At 37.2% G+C, this 15,433-nt stretch overlaps 1 protein-coding gene across 2 annotated transcripts in view; it reads left to right on the top strand.

The window, feature by feature from the left end:
• RET (ret proto-oncogene) overlaps positions 1 to 15,225 on the top strand; it is a 161,428-nt gene extending 146,203 nt beyond the window's left edge. For both annotated transcript variants that reach the window (XM_065067651.1, XM_065067652.1), the window contains 7 exons: positions 607 to 821; positions 930 to 1,052; positions 3,926 to 3,996; positions 7,957 to 8,094; positions 9,964 to 10,063; positions 11,621 to 11,768; positions 13,686 to 15,225. In XM_065067651.1, coding sequence (XP_064923723.1) covers positions 607 to 821; positions 930 to 1,052; positions 3,926 to 3,996; positions 7,957 to 8,094; positions 9,964 to 10,063; positions 11,621 to 11,768; positions 13,686 to 13,843 — 953 coding nt within the window. In that variant the 3' untranslated portion in view covers positions 13,844 to 15,225. The remainder of the gene's footprint in view (positions 1 to 606; positions 822 to 929; positions 1,053 to 3,925; positions 3,997 to 7,956; positions 8,095 to 9,963; positions 10,064 to 11,620; positions 11,769 to 13,685) is intronic.
• The last annotated feature ends 208 nt before the right edge of the window (positions 15,226 to 15,433 follow it).

Raw genomic sequence — 15,433 nt, 5'->3', positions numbered from 1 at the left:
TCTCAAAGGAAGTGAATTGTTTCTGAGTCATAGGCTTTTAATAAATATCAAGTTAATTCATTAGCGTATGGGGTGGGAGGGCTTTGATATGGCAGACAAATGTATTTAGCATTAAAAGCACTGAGTGGATATTATTCATGTGGGTAATGGGGAAAAGAAACTAATGGATTGAAATGTCAGAATGTTTCTTAGTGCGATGAAAAGGCATCTCACATACGACACTAGAATTAGCCGATGATTTGTGAGCTCAGTATCATGCACTCCAGAAAAGTATTTTGATTTTTTTTTTCTTAAGCTTCTCTAAGTTGGGCTGTTTCACAAATCTGATTTGTAAGAAGGCTGTCTCTTTTATAGTCGCAAATTATCTAGGTGAGACCATATATAAGAGCCTGAGTTCTGCTTTGATTTAGGCTGAAATTCGCATAGAGGATGTAAGCAAAATTATTCTATGATTCCATGTCTGATTCAGTGCCTTTTATGTAGAGGCCAGAGGTGTCTGGAGCCTCTGACTGTTCAAAGCAATGTGTTGATTAGAAGAGACTTTTTTGAAAAAAATTAAATTATTATCTATTAATTGTTTACTTATCAGTGTGTTTGTTATTTCAGGCCCACTGTATTTAATTGTGGAATATGCTAAATACGGCTCCTTGCGGAGTTTTCTCAGGGAAAGTCGAAAAGTAGGACCAAGCTATGTGGGTAGTGATGGCAACAGAAATTCAAGTTATTTGGACAATCCTGATGAGAGAGCCTTAACAATGGGAGATCTGATATCATTTGCATGGCAGATATCCCGAGGAATGCAGTACCTCGCAGAAATGAAGGTAGGGCAGTATAACAGTGATCTGAGCATGTCCTTGTGATAGACGGATGTGTCAGCAGTTGGTCCCTCCTCAAGAAGTATAAACACTATTGTTGGTTTCTTCCCAAAGCTCGTCCATCGAGATTTAGCAGCCAGAAATGTATTGGTGGCAGAAGGGCGCAAAATGAAGATTTCAGATTTTGGCCTCTCCCGTGATGTATATGAAGAAGATTCATATGTCAAGAGGAGCAAGGTACAGTGCATATTAAATACCATAGTGGGAATTATTACCTAATTAAAAGAATTAATTCATACTGAAGCATTGAGCATAGAAGAAAAAATAAAAAAATAAATAAGATAAAAAATTATAAAATATAGCTATTTTTATTAACTTAGAATGATTCTCTATTTTAAAGAAATAGAAGCAAAGATGAAGCAAAATTATGAGCTTTATCAGTGGGACAGTAATACATTTATGTGTTAAAAATGTATCATATTTAAGTCATGACTACCTCTTCCATCTCTTTTTGTTGACTCATCAACAAAACTAATTTATTTCTAATATATAAAAGTTAATAAAAGAAGGGTCACTGTGATGATTAAGGCCTTAGAGCATCTGACATGCAAGGAGAGGCTGACGGAACAGTGTTTGTTGAGCCTGGAGAGAAGGCAGCTGGGGGGAATCTTACTGATATACCTGGTAGAAGGGAATGAAGCCACCAGAGCCGGGTTCTTCTCAGTGTGGCCCAGTGACAGGACCAGAGGCAACGGATGCTATTTTAAATATGAGAAATTCCATTTACAGAAAAGGAAAAGCTTTTTTACCCTCACAGTGATTGAATACTGGAACAGGCTGCCCAGAGAATCTCTGTCCCTGGAGATATTCAAAACCTGTATGGAAATGCTCTCAAGAAACCTGCTGTGGCTGCCCCTGCTCTGAGCTGAGGGGTGAGGTTCTTGCACACCTCGACAGCTCTGTGATCCTGTCAAAAGTCACAAGACAATATTTAAAGAATAGGATGAGACCTGCTGGGTTTTTAAAAGCAATATGTCAAATAGCCTGTAATAAATTATTTCTTTTTCTTAAGGCTAGAGAGTTCACACAAGATGCTTAAAAATAGCATGTGTTTTGTTAATGTAAATACAGAAGAATGACACCTTTTTCATTGATGGAGCTTTTAACTATTAACCTTTTTACAGGTAGAGGGCAGCCCATTTTTAAACAAGGTGGGCCGTCTCATTTATGCAGTTCCTTGTCAACCTGCTTGAAAGCACAAAAAAAAAACCCATCAGTTTTCTCTGTCTTTTCTCCTATTTATAATTAAAAATTTTTAAAAAATCCCAAGGAGTTGAAAAAAAATGCAATTTCTTTAAAGATCCTAATTTCAGGAGTGATCACATCTGTATAGAAAAGGAGGCAAAGGCCTCCTACAAATACTTCCAAAATGAAAGATACCAAATCTTCATCAAAAGGTCAGGGTGGATTAGGAGCTAATGCTACCTACTGCAGGTTATTTAAAGCAATTCTGTTTTGTCTGCCCCAGTAAATTATTGACAGGTGCCTGGATACAGTTCTGTCTGCTTGCAGTGCTCATGCAGGATTCAGCATATGGTAACGTTTCAGCTCTAGGACTTTACAAAGGAAATTTGATAAAAAGATGAGTTGTTCAGTCACATCACTACTTCCCTGAGAAGAAATGCTTCAGCGTAATAACTTTGAGACTAAGATGAGAAGTTAAGGCTTGTCATTTATTTATGCTTGTAGAAAATATTGCCAACTACAGCAAGCCAAATCCTGCTTTCTGCCTGTTTGCATCCACCTGTCACTGACCTCAGCAGAACTTGTACGAGTCAATCCCAGGCCAGACTCTGACGTTCACTAACACAGCTTTCAAATGACTCTTTCTAAGATGGGCAGTGTTGGTTCACTTCCCTCTATGATTTAATATAAAAGAGGTACCAGCAGAATTTTTTGCATGTGAAAATTTTAGAATTTTATGAAAAGCGAATTTTAAAGTTTAGTTTTCCCTGTTTTTTCAGGCCAGTTTGTGTGAATGTTTCTTAAGTCAAAATAAGTTGCAAAGAAAAAAAAAGCCATTTTTGGAAGACATGGTCATATGTAAAAGGGGTTTGCCACATTCATTTATTTATCTTTTGATAGATCTGTTTTACGTGGATCGATACCAGTTGCTCTGTATTTTAAATATGATGCATTTACATAAAGGCAGTTTAATTTTATTTGACGGGGTGTTGATGTAGTGAATGGATGTTTTCTCTTTACTTCTGAGACACTAGTCATGTAGTATTATTTATTCAGAGCCTAACAAGCATCTGTCTGCTTGCATAGGGAAACAGGGAAAACAAGAAATTGAGAGGAAGGAAGAAGGAAAAGTTTCAAATCCTACTGAAACAGTTGTTGCATATATATCTGAAATTCATGAGAAGAAGAAATAACGCATATGATATTGTGAAGGTTATGAAACATATAAGAAATTTTGCAAAGCTAGATTTTCATGAGTATCGGGGGCAAATTTCTCAGATCATATCAGTGAATTTCTCCTACTGAGAAGTAGCAACTTGTAGATTCAATTTAGTAACCACTAACCAAATATGACTGTCCAGGTACAGTTCTGAAACCAAAGATATCTAAGCATCTAGGTGCTTCCATTTATGCATCATTCCTGATATAAATGTGATAGCTCTTTCTTTTAATCACCATTCTCCATTGGTTTTGCATTTGCACATTTCCCAACAGCAATGGGAAGACAGACATTCATGTCTGAAGAATAGAACTCTTTGGATGAAACTCTTTGTTAAGAGGAGAGTTGAGTTTATCTGACTTAAAATTGTGACCATCTGGAAAAAAAAAAACACCACCTTATTATACATACTTAGATTGATGAAGTGTGTGGAATGAAATGAATGAGTGATTTTAAACACTCTTACAATTGTTCTCCTTGCTGTTTTTCTTATGAAATGCCAAATAATTCAGTCCATTGGAAAATACTAGAGTATGGATCGAGTATCTGTTACAGTTTTGAAGACAAATAGCTTGCTTTTCCACTTGGAAACTTAACTTTCTGACCACTAATTATTAATATTTTGGTGGGGTATTTTTTCTCCTAGGGCCGCATACCTGTTAAATGGATGGCCATAGAGTCCCTATTTGATCATATCTATACAACACAAAGTGATGTGTAAGTACAAAATGTTTCATTCTTTATGTTTATGTATTTGTGTAAGGAGATGAGGGATGAAGCACAACAAGGTAGCCAAAGCTGTTATTCTTACAGAGGGATGTGAAGAACACAGCCTGGATGGCACCATCAGCTGGCAATGATACATAAGATATTTTTGCTGTTGAATTAAATCTGCATAAAAGGTTATCAGAGGTATTTAAGCACATAATTTCTGTTGTAATCAACAAGGGTTGGATCTGTTGATGTGACATGGTTGCCTTTGAATATATAGACAGAAATTGTTGGTCTTTGCTAAAGATAATGGTTATACCCAAACCTCCCAGTCCCTGTTCATCAATTGTCTGTAACACTTGCTGGCAGATGAGGGATGGGGTGGGAAGAGGGAAAGAAGAATTTAACTTCTGGCCTCGCTACTATTGAAATAAATTACAAAACTCCAATTAATTTTAATGACAGTCAGCTCAAACCTTAGGCCTAAGTCCAGTTCCAGTGCCAAGGTGCAAGTTAATTTGTATGATTAGGGAAACAGATCCTGAAGACGGAGATGCTTCTTCCCCACCTGGGATGATGAGGTGCCAAAGCAACCACAGCTAAGCTGCTTTCATGGCTGACCAGCAACGAACCAGGCAGAGAAGTGTTTACATACATTTAACTGAGGAATCAGATCCTTTAATTTCTTTCTCTCTGAGCTGAATGATGCTTGTGACTAGCCACCAGGCAGACAATGTAAAACTAAGTATTTTTTATTTAGGAAAAAAACCTCTAAGGAACTGCAAAAGCAGTAGTACTTATGCCTGATTGTCTGCTAGGTAGCATTTTGGGTAGCATCTTGATACCTTCCAGGTTTCCCTTGAAAAAGAATCTGAGTAACATAATGTTTTCATTAAACTCAAATGAGTAAAACATGCTAATCTCAATGACATTTCACTTTGGAGGAAAACACTGATAATAGCAGTATGTGCAAATAGGAACCTTTCAATTTGTAGTTCTAAAATTACTTTCATTTACTTTTTATTCTCTCTACAAGTTCGAGCAATTTTAGTGAAGTAAAATATTTTACTTGCCTTGGAAATTCCTTACAAAATGAATTTCCAAAATAGGTTCATTTACTTGGTTTCATTTGGTGTAAGAAAACAAAAAAAGATTGGGGTGGTTCTTGGGAGAATGTCACTTCTACTTAGGTCTCTTTACAGGTTTTTCTGGGCCTTGTTTATCCTCCTCAGAGTATTTGTTGTGCTGACTCACTTCCCTATGACTTTTTCCCAGAGAATTATTAAAATTCTTTAAAAAACTTCTCAGCACATTTTTGATTTCTTCTTTTTCTGCAAAACAGATTTGTCACTATGGTTTGGGGCCAGAACAGATTGTGTTGTCACGTAACTGCCTCTTCTTTGATTGTTGATTGCTCTTCTGGATCCACCACTATTCCTCCGTGTGTTTTGCTGACGTGCTGCTATTAAGCCCTCTCTGACGCACCTGCTGTGATGCCCGGCAGCGGTTGCACAGCTGGCCGCGAGCAGCAGCCTCAGCGCAGCAGCAGCACGCTGGCGCTGCGCAGTGTTGCTGTTCCCAGAGTGGGTCGGTGTCCCCGTGCAGAGCCGTGCTGCTTTACCAGCTTTCCCCGAGGTGCATCAAGTGCTCTTACCAGAGCACCGCACTGTGCTTGGTAGGTCTGCTCCAGCACAGTGGCATAAAAGGTCCAAATATCTGCCAGACTTATTCAGTGCCTTTGACTGGCTGGTGAGGTCACCTTCTCTATTCACGTCATTACACATGAAGTAATCTAAGAGTGTTATATAGCCTAATTTAGCCAAGTCCCTGCAGAACAATACTGAGACACACAGAGTTGCAGAGCAAACCCTCTCCAGCGCTGTTCCACGAATGCCATTCCAACAGCACCACACAGATAAATGAAATACTTTTTTTCAGTGCTGATAGTTCTTTTAGATACTTAGAGTCACTGAAAACACTATCTTGTGAATAGTCCTTGTTGTTTATGGTGGTGCAATTACATTTTAGGTGAAAAAATATATTAAAATACTCAACAACCATTCCAATATGCCCTTTTTTTTTTTTTCTGACAATGTGTTTCTGTTTTCCAGCTTCTTCCTTCTAAAGCCTTTCTATATAGTTAGGGAGTAGCAGTGCTTAATAGCGGTACTACTTACCAGCATTCACAAAATTCCTTTTTGTTTCAGAGGTTGATGACATCAGAGGACAGCTAGTCTACTCTTCCTCTATAGAGTACATTCTTTTTTCCTGGCTTTTTCTGATCAGATTTTTACTCAAGAATAAACATGGCACAATGTGAAATTTTCCCTCTCCTGTTTCTCATCCCATAGTACTTAATTTGTATAATGATTTGAAAGCATTGCAGCATTCTACAGCATTCTGTTCTAATATGCTCATTTACTAAACAACTTTAATGAAGAAATTACTCATCTGATCCCTCCTCCCATATTCTGTAAAATAAGTGAGTTTTAAGCAGAAGAGGTGGATTTTAAAAATAAAACCAGTCACACTACAAAGTTTATTTGAATTAATCATGGGTAGAATTACAACCTGATGGCAGAGCGTAATTGGCTTCAAAAAGGGTCTGAGGAGTTATATTATTGAAGTATATGAAAATGTTATAAATATTAATTAGCTTTCAAGAATGTGCAGAGTGATTAAAAATTAATTCAGTGAATGGCATCAGGGAGAAAAACTGCAGCATACTGCTTAGGACTGCGTAAGACCCATTTTGGAAGTTTGATTGCTGTATTTTTGGGGTTACAATTGTTGTTTAACATGTGAGAAGTACGGGTGGAATGTAGTCAGACAGGAGGTGATGTCTGTGACTAACATTTTGAGATGGAATTTTCAAAGGGAAGTATATATATACTGCTGTTTGTTTTGGCATTAGATGTGTAACACTTCCTAAAATCTTTAAAGTGGAGTTTTCACAGAAATTACTCAATGGCGAGAGCACAAAAACTTAACATTTGTCCTGAGTTGTATGCATTTTTGCTTCCAGATGCATCCCTTTGAGTATCCCCTTGGAGTGAAACAGTGTTGGCTGGTTTCCTTCATTTTGAACATCCAAATTTTGGCAGTTCTGTCAGTTGAGCAGATTCAGAGTAATTTGTAGCTTCTTTATGTCTCAAAAAAGCCTGCCACTAAGGAAAGAAAAACATTTTTGTCTCTTTTCTCCTGGCCTACCCTCTAAAAATGGACTAATTTAATCTATCTAAATATTTCCAACCTGTTTGTTTGATAACAAATCAATAAAGGTAGGTTAAAAAAGTCACCATTTCTTCTGTTCATTTCAGAAAACAGGGTTTTTTTGTCATCTGTTGGCATTTCCAGAATAAATTCTTTCCTCTTCTTTCATCAACTCTAAGAAGAAAATTAAGTCCTGAATCACTGAAATGGCCCAACAGAGCAGCTGAAATCAAAGGTGTTGCTTATGATTGAAATAAACTCATTGTACATATAAAGAAACACAACCTCATAGTCAAGAGAGCAGACCAGTTCCTTGGTTGAGCTAGCCTGTGAAAATTTAGACAATTATTTCTGAATAGGCCTGCAAGGGCTCATTAGGAGGTTAGACTCCCTCTGTAGCCAAAGGAACAAGAGAGGAGCACTGTACAAAAGAGGAACAAGCCTTTGGGCTGGGCCACCATAGGAAGGGCTTTCTCCTTCTGCTGTTTAGAGAAGATGGGCCTTCCTAGGATACAACTGGCTTTTGCTAGTGGATAAAAGAGGGACATCCTTATCTCTACTGACTTGGTTGCTGATCTTTATTAATGAACAGTATTTGGTAATGAGGATGGCCGTACATGCATCTGTATGGCCCGTCTGGTTCAGCAATGTCTTGAATTTGGTTGGGTACTCAAAACGTTAGAAAGGGATTCATTGGGTGAACGCCAAAGTTCCTGAAACCTACCACTCAAAAGCTTGTTTTCTCTTTTTCAGATGGTCATTTGGAGTTCTGCTATGGGAGATTGTAACTTTGGGAGGCAATCCCTACCCAGGTATTGCTCCTGAAAGACTCTTTAACCTCCTAAAAACAGGCTATAGAATGGAGAGACCAGAAAACTGCAGTGAAGAAATGTAAGTAGCTCTTGATCTGATTACATTCATAAAACATTTATTGAAAAAATACATTAAAAAAAGGTTTAAATAAATACCACATAGATACTATTCTGTGTATCTCAGACGTATAATCAAAGTATGTAGTACTCAAAAGAATGTCATGAAATTAGTGAACAGTAAAGTGCAGGAAAAGCTTGCAGATCTATCCAAAATATTTGTGGATATCAAATAACACAGATGCCAAACAATTAAAAGAGTTTGAATATTTAAAACTTTTGAGGGTGGGGTGAGGAGGAAAATTTCTTGAAACAGTGGTAGCTAAAATATTCAAGAAAAGGTTTCAGTACTTGTCTCCAAATGAGAGAGGTGTTACATCCATAGTCATTGTCTATTAGTTTTCCTGGCATTACAAATGAGAAAGGATACCTTGACCCAGAAACATACACTCTAGAAGACACAAATTTTCTGTGACTTGATTGACTCTGTGGCAATTTCTTTTCTATTTGGAGACAGTTCACATTTTATTGGCTGATTTATTAAAATGCTATCAATGTGAAGTATCTTCTCTGTGTGGTTCTTCCACAGCATTTGGAGATGATGCATGATTTTTATGTTCAGCCTATAAATCTGGTCACGGTCAGGTTTTTTTTCAGAAAGTTATCAGGCTATAATCACTGTGACAGCTCTTTGACTGCTTTTTAATATGAAGGATGCTTTGGCCACATCCGGCTGAGAAAACAGAGTATAAATCATATAATTTGGGGGTTTTTCTAATACCATATACAGAGAAAAAACATCAAGGGTTTACAAGTGTCACTGGCAAATATCCTCTAGGAAATACTTATTTTTTTTGTTTGTTTGTTTTGTCTCAAGAGGCAATCAGACTTCATTCCTCAAACACTTGTTATATCATTGATAATTATTAGGTTAGGCAAACTGGCCATGTCTGAGTTTCTTTTTTGTATTCAAGACACATCATGGCTTTCTGACTGGTTTAGATTTTCTTCTGTTTTCCTCAGAAATTTTTCTGACAGCCTTTGATAGCCAGCACTTTAAGGACCATTTTTCTTCAATTGGATTCTCCAGTCAAGGAAGAGATGGGTCATAGATGAGGGGAAAAATGCAGTGATTTTAATAGGTTGCTGTAGTTCTTGTAGCCAACTGTTTCCACAATTAGAGCACTTTGTGCTGAACAACACTTGAGCTAGAAAAATGATATGAACAGCACAGGTTGGAGAGTTATACATCCAGAACTTTGCCAATGTCTGTCTGATGATAGTCACTTAACTATAAAACTTCAATTCCACTCTCTTTTGTTTCAGCGCTATGTACTACAGAAAGCAGTTAAAGACAGAATAAGGCTAGATATAGTCAAAATAACAATAACAGAAGTAATCAAAAGAATGTTAGTTTGTGCAAATAGTCTTAGTTTAAGCTTCACTTTGAATAAAAGTTTACAGAAACTTTTCAGAATTTGTACAAATAAAGAACAAAATCCTACTTTCTAATATAACAGCAGAGTTTTCCAGATTTAAAGACGATACACAAATTTCTTTGAAGTCGTGTGCAAACAAAATCAATTAGAAACATGGTATGCTTCCTATACATGAGGTAGTCCTTTGAGAAAGTGAAAATACTGAAAGAAACCTACGACTGTGCTTCTCCTTTAAGGACAGCTAAGTGCATCATCATTTAAACTCATAAAGACTCAGGAAAATAAAAGCCCGTTCTTGTGAATGTTTAACAGAACACACGACAAAATTATGGATGTACTTGTCGATGGCCTTCATGCTTCTGCTCAGCTTCAGTACTATACATTATTTGAGCAGAAGCATGATCCACTTTTAACAATTTTATTTTCTTTTTCGCCCTGGTGGCGGGTGACAGGTACAACCTGATGCTGCGCTGTTGGAAGCAAGAACCGGATAAAAGACCAACATTTGCTGAGATCAGCAAGGAACTAGAGAAAATGATGGTGAAGAGTAGGGTAAGTGTGGGAAAGCATGAGTTTTTGAAGGTTTTAATCATAAACGGAGTGTGAATATATAGAAATTATGTTTTTTTTTTTTTAAAAAAAGGAAAGTACTTTACTTTTCATCAAATGTTGAAGCATCCAGCTTTTTAAAAAACAGTACTATTCAATATAGTGGCTTTGGTGAGTTCGACTCTAAATGCAGATGAGTTATCCTTAATCTGCCTAGTTTTCTTAAATTTAAAAACAAACAAACTGTGAAAATCAGACTTCTGAATAAATAACCCTAGTGAGCCTAGAACTAGGAGAATACAGTATTTCCTTGAATCTGATTTAGTTATATGATGATAGCAGCAGATATATAAGCTGTATGTTTCCACCATTCTGAGTTACTTTAGAACTATTATAATCCTGTAGACTTTCTTCAAAGGAAAGGATGCTGAGGTCTAAAAAAAAAGTTCAAGTTGCATATCTTTATGAAATGTATATGAATCTACTTGCATGTAAACACAGATTTTTTTAAAAAGTCTAGTTACAGGAAAGGGAACAGTTACAAATGAAAAACAGAGGAAATAAAGGGACCATTATCAGATTTGACTAGAGGAGTAATTGTGCCACTGTACTCAGCACTGGTGAGGCCCCACCTTGAGTCCTGTGTTTAGTTTTGGGCCCCTCATCACAAGAAAGACATTGAAATACTAGAGAGAGTGCAGAGGATGGTGACAAAGCTGGTGAGGGGTCTGGGGCACATGGCTGATGAGGTGCGGTTGAGGGAGCTGGGGCTGTTTAGCCTGGAGAAAAGGAGGCTGAGGGGAGACCTTATCACTGTCTACAACTACCTGAAAGGAGGTTGTAGCATGGAGGGTGTTGGTCTCTTCTCCCAAGCAGCAAGTGACAGGACAAGAGGAAATGGCCTCAAGTTGCACCAGGGGAGGTTTAGATTGGATATTAGGAAAAAATTCTTTTCGGAAGGGGTTGTCAGGCATTGGAACAGGCTGCCCAGGGAAGTGGTGGAGTCACCATCCCTGGAGTGGTTTAAAAGGCATTTAGATGAGGTTCTGAGGGACATGGTTTAGTGCTAGAGTTAGGTTATGGTTGGTTGGACTTGATAATTCTGAGGGTCTCTTCCAACTGAGATGATTCTATGCTTATGTAATAGCTTTTGTAAAATGACGAGGAGATTTGAGTACCTTTCTCCTTTAAGCACCTATATGTACCTATATATATATTTCAGTCATACATATGTATCAGGCATAAGAGAAACTGAAGGTCAAACAAATCAGTTAACACAGCCGTTTTACTTCTTGGTTATTTTACTGATGTGCAGAATTAAGTAAGGAAAGTATTACTTTTCCTCTAGCATGTCTAGTGTTCTGGCAAATCAGATACTTCCAAAGATGCTATAGCTGCAGAAAGAGAGAGCCTGCTCAGGTGCCAGAGGTATTATCAAAAGAAGAATGCAGTGATGTCTGTACTTGTTTTAAAGAAACCAGATGCACATTTAGCCTCTTACACCCAACCAGCAACATTGCCACGTATGTTAACCCAGCTTTTTATCTGTTCACTTCTCAGGACTACTTAGATCTCGCAGCTTCCACACCTTCTGATTCCTTACTTTATGATGATGGGCTCTCAGAAGAGGAGACACCACTCGTGGACTGTAATAATGCTCCCCTCCCTCGAACCCTTCCTTCCACATGGATTGAAAACAAACTCTATGGTAGAATTTCACATGCATTTACTAGATTCTAGCAACACACAAAAAAATGATTTTTCTTCTGCACTGTTCTCAGACTCTGTAACCCCATTACAGTGTTTCTTGTCTGAATGAAGCCAACCAAAATTTGCTTGGAAGCTTCTTTTGTTTGGTTTTTTTTTGTTTGTTTGTTTGTTTCTTTGTTCTTTTGGTAAATGTCAAAGTTTGCATCAGGATCATCCTTTAGTCATTTTGCAGCTGTGTTTAAAATAAATGTTTTTAAAAGGATGTGAAAATAAGTAAAATGACTAGATATCATACAGTAAAAGAAAAAAAAATCAGGGAAGTATTCTCAGGGGAAACATAAAAGGTTAATGAATATCTAATTCAACTACCCTGTTGGGGGGGCGAGGAACATTTAAGGTATGTTAGAATCTGCATCTCTAATTTAAGCAATAGACTTTTTCTTTTAAAATACTGGTTTTTGCAATAGCTCAATGTAGGACCCATCTGCAAGATTTTTCATTTATCAAGCTGGATTTCTAGATTTCAGCTGCTGTTAATGTGTTCTGGAGGCATAAGCTGAACTGTCTATTTAATGTATCATAGAATTAAACCAGAGTATTATATACAGAAGTTAGAAATACTGTATATAAGTATTATATACAGACTAAATCAACATGTGAAGTTGATTGAATTAAAAATTGAAGTAACAATGGACATTTTGAAAATACACTCAGCTGTTTTCACGTCCTTTGATTTATTATGAAAATGTCAGTGCTAAACCCCGATTGAATGATGTAGCAAGTGTTTTTAAAAAGAACATATGCTTTCATATTGTTATGGTGAGATGGACAGTAAAAATGGTTCTTGCCAAAACTCCTACATTTTGTCTCCTGATTAAATATTCTACGCATTTTTAGATCTTTACTAACATCACAGATTTTTTTTTTTCCATTCTTCAAGCAGTATGACTTTTGAAAAGTTGGATCTTTTAGCTTAAAAGTTGCCATTACTTCATGGCTTTCAGTCTATTTTTGATCTGTACCCTAGCTATAATTTTCTTTAATAGGTTCCCTTAACTCATGTTCACTCTGGGGCACTTAGTGGCCAGATTGTTAAAAGAATGCAGTAATAGAAAAAGTTGCCACTGAGGTCAATGGCAGATGCTGAAAGTTTAGTAAGCAACAAAATCAGATATCTGGTTTTGAAAATAATTACCCTGGTATGGTTCTCTGCTTGTACAGCACGGTGCTAAGCACTCTGCTTCCATTTTGGTGATCGCTTGTGCCTAAACTGAGGAGCAGTTACTGTACCCAATGCAAATAATTACATGCCTGAAATACATGTTTAAATGCTGAATCAAGACAAGAATGCTGAGGACTTTGTTGGACTTAACTCAGTTGTGCTCCTGGGATTTCCTAAAATATTAAGCAGGGGATCCCTGGTGGGGGTGTGAAAGCATCCCCAAAACCTCACTGAAGCCAAAGGAAAGGTGCCCATTTAAGTAAATGGAAATACTCTCAGTCATTGGAATGGACTTTGGATCCTGTCCCAAATAGGTTTATTAAATCTTGGAGCACTTCCTGTACAGCAAGAACTTCTCTTGCAAAGCAATATATTGCTACATGATTGTTACAAAGTAAAATTATGGAAAGTTGGAGGCTCATCAAAAGAAAAATTATTAGCTTTTCATTATGCACATGTGCGTGTGCACACACAAGTTTTTTTATCAAGTAAGCACTTTATTTTTTCAGGGTTTTTGCCTGCATCTAAATTTGTGCTTCAGGGAGTTTGAAACATCATTTATATGAATTGATTTGGGACAAAATCCAGTGGAGTGGCTTAAAATACTGAAGGGAGTTTTGCCAAGGGCCTTACTGTCTGCACATGAAGTTATGGTTCTTCAGTGCAGAAAAAATTATCTGTTTTCATTTTTAGGCATGTCATACCCGAACTGGCCTGAGGAGAGCCCCGTTCCACTCACAAGATTCGATGGCACTAACTCTGTGTTTTCAAGATATGCAAATGATAGTGTATATGCTAACTGGATGGTTTCACACTCAGCGGCAAAATTTATGGACAAGTTTGATAGCTAAAATTTTCTTTGTGAAAGGTAATGGACTCGTGAGGGGAACCAAGATGCAAAGAATGGAAAGTCCATTGGCTCGTTCTTTGTACAATCAACTAACTTTTAAATTGGCAAACCCGTTTATTGGTAGTTTCTGAAGTGTGTTATTCATGCTGAAAACTATAATCGGTGATTTCCCCTTTCAAAAAACATATCAAGCTGGATAAGAGTTGCAGTTCCAGTACTTCTTTCTACAGATTGCCATTTTGCATATGGTTCCGTTTGGCAACTTCTTACGGCAAATGGCCTCGCTCTGCATTTTCGCTGGTTTTTAGACTAACCATCCCGTGTTCCAGCTTTCTTGGATGGGAAAATGTACTTGAACTGCTACTTTTATAGTGGCTGTTAGCGTACAACCACTTGTTTTAAGCAGAAAGCACAAACAATATATGGAAGGGAGGGGGGAAATAGGCTCCAAAATTACTTGAGGTTGCTATCAAATGAGAAGTGTTATGATAAGTTTGGCACTAAAGAAGGCTGTATCTTGGTTTGGAAAAAAACATTAAGTAACTCAATAGAGGACTTGAGATTCAACATTTGAAGTCTTGGAAAATGTACTGCCTTGTCTTAATGAGAAGAGAGTTTGTTTTATTAGTCTTAACTTCTCTTACCTTTAGCACAATGGAGATCAATTTGATAGAAGATAAGCTGTATAGACTGATGGCAATCAAGAGTGTTCATCTGACCCAATTTACTTTCCATCACCTACATCTTACTAATGTTAAAACGTACAATCTTGTACAATCATAATTCCTATTATGAGTTCAAAATAGAGTGTATGGGATTTTTAGATTTAATTCAAGTAAAGAGATTTTGTTTGCAGTCACGTTCAGTAGGTTGGAGTCCTCCTCTCAGCTCCAAATTGGATACACTGCCATGCATAGGACACTGCCATGACATAACTCCAAATAAACCTATTACCTTGGAAGTAATGAGTAAGCAACACTTGTACTGCAAAATTGGTCTAAAACTCTACTGTTAATGAAACTATACAAGGAAGATGTCTTTGAAATTTGTTAAGGTGAAATATAACAATGTTGAGCTTACAACACTGACTGGATATTTGGGAGAGCAATCAGATTGTAGGCCATGTGTTCCACGTGGAAGAGTAAATGATCAGCACTATTTTTGTCTTTATTTGTAATCCAGTATGGTTGAAGATAACTTTTTGTTTGCTACAAATGTTGGGACATGAGTCCCGAGTGACTCGTTGTTAGCATTGTGATGGTTATTCTAAATAATCCAGTTCTTCTACCAAAGCTTGCTCCTGTCATAATTCAATTTAGCTGTTTTCAGATGTTGTTTTGTGTATCAACTTTATGTTTTCATTAAAGTCTGTGATTTCAGAAACAAGAGAGTCAGACTGCCAAAACCTGACCGCGGATTTTTATTTTTTAAAAAGTGGGACATAAAGTGCTACGTTGGAATTTAAACACCTTCACTGTTGGATATCATACTTGATCCTGTCCTAGTTTTGGACAAGCACTAAGCACAGCGACTCTTTTTTTGTACAAACATTTGCTGTGTTGTGTATTGCTTATGTACAGTAAACAGATAC

The sequence above is a fragment of the Columba livia genome, chromosome 6 (genome assembly GCF_036013475.1).
Source record: "Columba livia isolate bColLiv1 breed racing homer chromosome 6, bColLiv1.pat.W.v2, whole genome shotgun sequence".
Taxonomy (NCBI): domain Eukaryota; kingdom Metazoa; phylum Chordata; class Aves; order Columbiformes; family Columbidae; genus Columba; species Columba livia.
The sequence above is the reverse complement of the archived record's forward strand: the minus strand, read 5'-3'. Positions and strand labels throughout refer to the sequence as shown.